Here is a 9,332-nt window from a genome sequence, read left to right as displayed (position 1 = left end):
GTCACGCGGTGACATCCGGAGTCCTGCCTAGCCTGCTACAGCCCGGGTTACCGGAGTCCTGTTAGTCCAGTGCTACAGCCCGGATTCACACGCTGCTGACCGACATGCTCGAATGTGATTCATGTATGCCTGTCCCCATGGGTTAGAGCCACTTTGGGTTCACGAGTAGCCATGTCAGCACGGGTTCTCCATCATTTGGATGCTAGCGACACTATCATATACGTGAGCCAAAAGGCGCAAACGGTCCCGAGCCATGGTAAGGCGACACCCGTGGAATACCGTGTGTGAGGCCGCAAAGTGAGATGAGGTGTTACCAGCTAGATCGATGTGACTTGGAATCGGGGTCCTGACAAGTTGTAGTAGTGCATGTTAGACGTAGAAAAAAATAGAAGGCCATAAGAGGAGGCTATCTCCCGTTCGTCATCAAACATGCATTGTTCCCTCTCGGAACCACGAGCTTTCTAGTGAGTTGCTCCGGTTTGTGAGGGTTGTGTGTCCAAACTTTGGTCAAACATGCCAATTTTTTTACCACATCATCTTGGTGGCATGACATCGCATCAACCAAGGTTTCATGTGTTTCTGATTTTTTTAATTTTTTGGAATTGAAATGCCATGTCACTCCATGCTTAATTGTGTCATAGCCGTTAGACCAATATGTTTGAAAATTCCTTCCAATTTACTGCACATGGAATTAAATCGCACACAATTACATGGAATATGAGTTTTCAAACAGTTATGTTTAGCTGTTGCATGTACATGTAGTTCAAATTTCAATTATGGTCATTAAATGGCTAGAAAATCACTTAAATGTCTTAGAAGGTCAAATGACCCCTGAAATTTTCCAAAATTTGACATGACTGTTGTATTAGTACTACAAAATTTCTCGTTCATTTAAAACACCATCCATTGGCACTTTATTACAAATTCGTCTTTCATAGCTAATAAAAAATATCTACAACATCACACATAGTTGTTTTCTAGGAACCGTTTGCGATGAAAATATCTGGGTCTATTTAAGTCTCCCTCCTTAAGCTTCGCCAGCTCGTCTGCTCTAGTGCCGGCAACCCCCGAGTCCACAAATCCCGATCCCCATACCCGCACCCCCTTCTTGCAAAGATGACGCCGTGGAAACGCTTCGTGAAGGCCCGTACGATGGCCGCGTCCCCCCCGAGCGCCGCCGCTTACGCCGAGAGTGCCGCCGCATCCGCATTGAGCGCGGTCGCTTCCGCCGAGAGGGCGTCTGCGGCAGCTGAGGCGGCTGCAGCTGCTGCTACGACGGCGGCTGCAAACGCCGAGAGCGCTCGAGCTACCCTCTGTGCCGCTGATGTCGCCCTAGCCCGGGTCGAGGCCACCCACGCCAAGATTGAGGATGCACACGCCAAGATATTCCAGGCCACCTCGGACTCCAGCATGCAACCCACGTCTGAAAAGGCGGCGATGGCCATGGAGCACCTGCTTCCTCATGAGGTCGCCGAGCGGGAGCTGGAGATGCAGGAGGCGGCGGAGATCGAGGAGCACCAGGAGGAGGAGTTGCACGTGGCCGAGGTCGAGGTAGAGAAGAGTCTGTCCGTCGAGGAATCGGCGGTGGAGTACCAACGCGAGCTCTGGCGCAGCCACTACTACGAGTACTACAACCTTGAGGGCGGCGCCGAGGACGAGGACGAGGACGAGGACACGGTCGACTTCAGCAGGGGGGACGCGGAGTCCACCAACGGCGGCATGTCGCCAGGACAAGTCATCGACGTCTCATCTCACACCGGCGATGCACAGGCCGGCGCGGTGGAGGATTTCTAATTATGTGTACTTAGGCTTTGTTTTTAATGCTGGTCTTTTGTTAGAGCAATGTTTAGGTCAACTGGCTCTGTGTAATTACTAAAATTGCTCGATTCAGTAAGTGTGGTCTGTCTGCTGTACGCTCTTTTGTGTGCCCAAATTAGCAAGCGATGTTAAATTATGCAATGACGTGCCCGAGGAAATTTCCACCAAAATTTGAATTATCAAACTCATCCCATGCACGTAAAGCAGAAGAATCGTTTGTGATGCACATAATCATTCAAAGTGAATGGTCCGGCGGCATCGCGCGCAAAGTTTCCCTCCACATTTCCAAAATCTTGGCCTACCGCCAAAATATCTACCCCGCCCCCTTTCCCCCCTTCCACACCCTCTTTTCTCCCCGACCACAAGTCACATTTCCCATGTTTCCTCCTTCCTTCCTTCCTTCCTTGCTAAGCTATAGCCGCTTCCTCGCTCTCGCCGTCTCGCATCCTACCGCCGGGGTCGCCATGGTCTTCTTCAAAGACATCTCCAGCGGTTCCTCCTCCGGCGACTACTCCTTCACCACCCGGGTATGCCTCTCTTCTCTTTCTCTCGGGCTATGACTTGGAATGAATGATTTTTACCCGGAGGTCGATTTGAGTCGTTTCTTCCTCTTGTAGCTCCCTAAGACCATCAATGGCAACGAATGGAGCGGGGTGGCTGAAGATCTATCTACTCGTTGTCACCATCAATCTCCATGCGTGAAGCTACTTGCGTTTGATTCTATGGACACTAGGAGGAAGTTTATGGCATGTGTAGAGAAGGTTAGACCCTCTTCCGTTGTTACAAATCATTTATTAGATGTGATTCAGACACTGTCAAGGTCTCAACCCATTCATACCACACCTTCAACCAAACGCATCCTAAGATAGTGTCACGGTTTGTACCTAGTATCTTAAATTGTTGCCATCTCATCAGCGGTGCCATTAGAAAATTATTTGGCACCGCTTCAGCAGTTTGTGCAGACAACTTTGGTCCACACATCCGAGCAGCCAAGCAGTAAAATACTAAATCTTTATGGCACGAAGGAACTGGGCAACGGAGCAACTACGTGTAAGGCCTTAACTACGTGCTCCAGAGTCTGGGTCCTTGATTTTTTCCCGCTGCATCAGCTCACCAGTTCAGGGCACCAATGCGAGATGTAGCAACAATTGTCTTTACACCAGTTTTGGCATACATAGTGGACGACCTTAGTGCTATTAATTCTATGTTACTAAATTTGTGCAAGTACACACCTGTTAGTATCAATTTGTTGTCATCCAAACATTGTCGCTATGCTGTTGTAGTTATATTTACCTTCCTCATAAAATGTTCAATTTGTTATTTATTGTACATGAGTAAGAACTTGTAGCGTCATTGTAGTTAATTATAGCTTCTGATGTTTGATAACCCACAAGTATAGCGGATCGCAACAGTTTTCGAGTGTAGAGTATTCAACCCAAATTTATTGATTCGACACAAGGGGAGCCAAAGAATATTCTCAAGTATTAGCAGCCGAGTTGTCAATTCAACCACACCTGGAAACTTAATATCTGCAACAAGGTGTTTAGTAGCAAAGTAATATTATAGTAGTGGTAACGGTGGCAAAAGTAATATTTTTGGGTTTTGTAGCGATTGTAACAGTAGCAGCGGAAAAGTAAATAAGCAAAGAACAATATATGGAAAGGCTTGTAGGCATTGGATCGGTGATGGAGAATTATGCCAGATGCGATCGATCATGAAACAGTCATAACCTAGGGTGACACAGAACAAGCTCCAGTTCATTAATGTAATGTAGGAATGTATTCCGAATATAGTCATACGTGCTTATGGAAACGAACTTGCATGACATCTTTTGTCCTACCCTCCCGTGGCAGTGGGGTCCTAATGGAAACTAAGGGATATTAAGGCCTCCTTTTAATAGAGTACCAGACCAAAGCATTAACACATAGTGAATACATGAACTCCTCAAACTACGGTCATCACCGGTAAGTATCCCGATTATTGTCACTTCGGGGTTAACGGATCATAACACATAATAAGTGACTATAGACTTGCAAGATAGGATCAAGGACTCTCATATATTGATGAAAACATAATAGGTTCAGATCTGAAATCATGGCACTTGGGCCCTAGTGACAAGCATTAAGCATAGCAAAGTCATAGCAACATCAATCTCAGAACATAGTGGATACTAGGGATCAAACCCTAACAAAACTAACTCGATTACATGATAAATCTCATCCAACCCATCACTGTCCAGCAAGCCTAAGATGGAATTACTCACGCACGACGGTCAGCATCATGAAATTGGTGATGGAGGAAGGTTGATGATGACGATGGCGACGCATTCCCCTCTCCGGAGCCCCGAACGGACTCCAGATCAGCCCTCCCGAGAGAGTTTAGGGCTTGGCGGCGGCTCCATATCGTAAAACGCGATGAATCCTTCTCTCAGATTTTTTTTCTCCCTGAAAGTGAATATATGGAGTCAAGGTGGACATCAGTGGAGCATCAGCGGTCCCACGAGGCAAGGGGGCACGCCCAGGGGGTAGGGCGCGCCCCCACCCTCGTGGACAGGGTGTGGGCCCCCTGGCGTGGATCTTTCTTCCAGTATTTTTTATATATTCCAAAAATAATCTCCGTTGATTTTCAGGTCATTCCGAGAACTTTTATTTCTGCCCAAAAATAACACCATAACAATTCTGCTGAAAACAGCATTAGTCCGGGTTAGTTCCATTCAAATCATGCAAGTTAGAGTCCAAAACAAGGGCAAAGGTGTTTGGAAAAGTAGATACGACGGAGACGTATCAACTCCGCCAAGCTTAAACCTTTGCTTGTCCTCAAGCAATTCAGTTGATAAACTGAAAGTGATAAAGAAAAACTTTTACAAACTCTGTTTGCTCTTGTTGTTGTAAATATGTAAAGCCAGCATTCAGGTTTTCAGCAAAGATTATGAGCCAACCATATTCACAATAACACTTAGGTCTCATGTTTACTCATATCAATGGCATAATCAACTAGCGAGCAATAATAATAAATCTCGAATGACAACACTTTCTCAAAACAATCATAATATGATATGACAAGATGGTATCTTGCTAGCCCTTTCTGAGACCGTGAAACATAAATGCAGAGCACCTTTAGAGATCAAGGACTGACTAGACATTGTAATTCATGGTAAAAGAAATCCAGTCAAGTCATATCAATGTAAACTAATAGTAATGGATGCAAATGACAGAGGTACTCTCCAACTGGTGCCTTTTAATAAGAGGATGATGACTCAACATAAAAGTAAATAGATAGGCCCTTCACAGAGGGAAGCAAGGATTTGTAGAGGTGCCAAAGCTCGGTTTTGAAATAGATATGAATAATATTTTGAGCGGTATACTTTCATTGTCAACATAACAACCGAGAGATCTCGATATCTTCCATGCTACACACATTATAGGCGGTTCCCAAACAGAATGGTAAAGTTTATACTCCCCCTCCACCAACAAGCATCAATCCATGGCTTGCTCGAAACAATGAGTGCCTCCACCTAACAAGAGTCTCAGGGGAGTTTTGTTTGCAGTTATTTTGATTTGATTTGCATAAAGCATGGGACTGGGCATCCCGGTGACCAGCCATTTTCTCGTGAGTGAGGAGCGGAGTCCACTCCTCTTTAGAATAACCCGCCTAGAATGGAAGATACACACAGCCCTAGTTGATACATGAGCTATTCGAGCATACAAAACATAATGTTTATTTGAAGGTTTAGAGTTTGGCACGTACAAATTTACTTGGAACGGCAGGTAGATACCGTATATAGGTAGGTATGGTGGACTCATATGGGACAACTTTGGGGTTTATGGAATTGGATGCACAAGCAGTATTCCCACTTAGTACAAGTGAAGGCTAGAAAAAGACTGGGAAGTGACCAGCTAGAGAGTGACAACAGTCATGAACATGCATTAAAATTAATCAACACCGAATGCAAGCATGAGTAGGATATAATGCACCATGAACATAAAAATCGTAGAGGCTATGTTGATTTTGTTTCAACTACATGCGTGAACATGTGTCAAGTCAAGCCACTCGAATCGTTCAAAAGAGGATACCACCTTATCATACCACATCACAACCATTTTAATAGCATGTTGGCATGCAAGGTAAACCATTATATGCTCCTAGGTAATTAAGCATGGAATAACCAACTACAATCTCTAATTGTCATTGCAAACATGTTTATTCATAATAGGCTGAATCAGGAACGATGAACTAATCATATTTACAAAACAAGAGAGGTCAAGTTCATACCAGCTTTTTCTCATCTGAATAAGTTCATCATATAATCATCTTTATTGCCTTTCACTTGCACGACCGAATAGTGTGGATAATAATAATAGTGCACGTGCATTGGACTAAGCTGGAATCTGCAAGCATTCAATTCAAGAGAGAAGACAAGGTAATATGGGCTCTTTGTTGGATCAACAATAATGCATATGAGAGCCACTCAACATTTTAATCATGGTCTTCTCCTCTCGACCCCCAAAGAACAAGAAAAGAAATAAAACTATTTACACGGGAAAGCTGCCAACAAGCAAAAGAAGAACGCGAAATCTTTTTGGGTTTTCTTTTAATTATTACTACTACAGGCATGGAAAGTAAACTAACTAAAAGCTACAACTATTTTTTTGTTTTTCTTAAGGTTTATCAAACGCACAAGAAGAAAGCATAAAAAGGAAAATTAAGTAGCATGGATATTACAATGAAAAAGTAATGTAATGTCGGTGAGAGATACATACTCCCCCAAGCTGAGGCTTTTGGCCTAAGTTGGTCTATGGCCACGGCTGGCCTGGCGGATATCCAAAGTTATATTTGGGGTCGTACTGAGAAGGATCCCCCTGATGCCACTGGTTGGTGATCTCTTCCGGATTCCACTAATAAACAGACTGCCGATGAGGATCAAATTGTGGTTCCGGCTCTGGCTCTGGCTCTGTAGCTGGTGTGGGGTTTCGGTAGGCGTGAATGGCCTCCGCTGGAACAAGGTACTTGCCTGCAGATAAGTCAAACAAGGAAGGAGCAGGCAAAGTAATAGTATCAGGGTGATTTTTATCAAATATCAGCTTGTACTTAAGCATCTTTTCCTTATTCTTAATGATAAAATCATGTGCTACCATACTCTTATAGTCTAGAAAAATAGGAGGCAGCAACTTCTCTTCCTTCTCATAATGCCTAATAGGTATGTTAAAGTGTGCAGCAAGGCGTGAGGTAAAGATACCTCCCAAGATGGGGCCCTTAGTACGATTAAGATTTAATCGCTGTGCAACAATAGCGCCCATACTAAATGTGTCATCATGGAACAAGGAATGGCAAAAAATAACAATATCAGGGGCACTAAGGCTGCCACAGTTTCTGCGACCAATTAAGCATCTACTAGCAAATATTCCAAAGTAACATAAAACAGGACAATGTATGCTAGTAATTCTTGCATCAGAAACCTTCCTCGTTTCACCTACAACAATTGTATCAATAAACCCTTCCACATCGTCATGATGTGGTTGCTCTATGCTGCCCTCAAAAGGTATCAAACAAAACCGACAAAAATCACGAAGTGGCATCTCCTTATGCTCATCATATAAATAAAATTCCACCGTAGGTGGTGAGCTCCTAGCATGGAAATGAAAGTTTTGCACAAAGATATTGGTGAGTAAGAGATATTGTTCGCGTTGGTCGTGGAGGAAGGCGGTGAGGCCTAGATTCTCAGCCAACTCATAGAAATCATCATAAATCCCGGCTGCTCTAAAGAAATCATCACAAGGCCATTCACACGGCCGAACCTCCGCGGTGCAAGGGAGATTATACTTGGGCTTCTTGTTCTCTTCACTTTGTTTATCCTTCGAGCTTCGGCTCGATGAGCCCCTCAAAAATCTCTTCATCTTTTTCTAAAAATTTCTGAAAGTTTTAGTAACTTCAAAATAAAAGTGAACCAAACTCAACAAATTGATAGCAACTACTCCTACAAGTGCCTAGAGGCAATATCATGCATTAAAACTACTTTTGACCACATAAATTATACATGCAAGCTCAAGAATAGGGTCACCTAAGTAGCAAAAATTTGCAATGAATAAAGCACTAGAACTAAAACTAATTGGATCATTGGAGGAGTCACATACCAAAGAACAATCCCGCAAAGCAGTTTTGTGAATGGAGCTTTGATCTAGGAGATCGAAAATGGCAGCAAGATGAGCTGGTTGATGATTTTTTGGGAGGAAGGAGTGCGTGGTAGCTGGAATAAGTGGAGGGGAGCCACCACGGGCCCACGAGGCAGGGGGTGCGCCCAAGGGGGGTGGGCGCGCCCTGGACCCTCATGGCCAGGTGCTTCCTCCCCCTATTGTGTTCTCAGTGCCAGATATTCTCAAATATTCTAGAAAAATCATATTTAATTTTCAGGGCATTTGGAGAACTTTTATTTTCAGGGTATTTTTTATTGCATTGATAATTAATTTTTTTTTCTTTATATAATATAAATAACAGAAAGTAAAAAGAGAGTACAGAGAGTTGTGTTTTCTAAATTCATCCATCTCATGCTTATCAAAAGGAATCCACTAACAAGGTTGATCAGGTCTTGTTAACAAACTCATTTCGAATAACATGAAACTGGAGAATTTCCGAATAACACTAGGTTACCTCAATGGGGATATGCATGTCCCCAACAATAAGAATATCATATTTCTTCTTGACACTAGAAAGAGGAAATTCAAAACCTCCAATAGTAAGTGTTGAAATTTTTCCAATAGAATTGATACTGTGGACTTGAGGTTGTTTCCTCGGAAAGTGTACTGTATGCTCATTACCATTAACATGAAAAGTGACATTGCCTTTGGTGCAATCAATAACAGCCCCTGCAGTATTCAAAAAGGGTCTTCCAAGAATAATAGACATACTATCGTCCTCGGGAATATCAAGAATAACAAAGTCCGTTAAAATAGTAATGTTTGCAACCACAACAGGCACATCCTCACAAATACCGACATGTATAGCAGTTGATTTATCAGCCATTTGCAAAGATATTTCAGTAGGTGTCAACTTATTCAAATCAAGTCTACGATATAAGGAGAGAGGCATAACACTAACACCGTCTCCAAGATCACATAAAGCAGTTTTAACATAGTTTCTTTTAATGGAGCATGGTATAGTTGGTACTCCTGGATCTCCAAGTTTCTTTGGTATTCTGCCGTGAAAATTATAATTAGCAAGCATGGTGGAAATTTCAGCTTTCAGAATCTTTCTTTTATTAGTAACAATATCCTTCATATAGTTAGCATAAGGATTCATTTTAAGCATATCAGTCAAACGCGTACGCAAAAAGATAGGTCTAATCATTTCAGCAAAGCGCTCAAAATCCTCATCATCCTTTTTCTTGGATGGTTTAGGAGGAAAAGGCATGAGTTTCTGAACCCATGGTTCTCTTTCTTTACCGTGCTTCCTAGCAACAAAGTCTCTCTTATCATAACATTGATTCTTTGATTGTGGGTTATCAAGATCAACGGCAGGTT

At 43.0% G+C, this 9,332-nt stretch overlaps 1 protein-coding gene across 1 annotated transcript; it reads left to right on the top strand.

The window, feature by feature from the left end:
• Positions 1-1,116: 1,116 nt before the first annotated feature.
• LOC147979774 (uncharacterized) lies at positions 1,117-1,794 on the top strand. Its single transcript, XM_087515339.1, has one exon. It carries the CDS (start codon positions 1,117-1,119, stop codon positions 1,792-1,794), a length of 678 nt encoding a protein of 225 aa, XP_087371465.1.
• Positions 1,795-9,332: the final 7,538 nt, after the last annotated feature.

This window comes from Triticum urartu, chromosome 3A, assembly GCF_056163025.1.
Source record: "Triticum urartu cultivar PI428250 chromosome 3A, HENAU_Tu73, whole genome shotgun sequence".
NCBI lineage: Eukaryota > Viridiplantae > Streptophyta > Magnoliopsida > Poales > Poaceae > Triticum > Triticum urartu.
Note: the sequence above shows the minus strand (reverse complement) of the source record. Positions and strands in the feature narration are given on the sequence as shown.

Bases quoted from the DNA above. Each gene is read 5' to 3' on its own strand.
- LOC147979774 (XM_087515339.1), top strand. From the start codon at position 1,117: ATGACGCCGTGGAAACGCTTCGTGAAGGCCCGTACGATGGCCGCGTCC.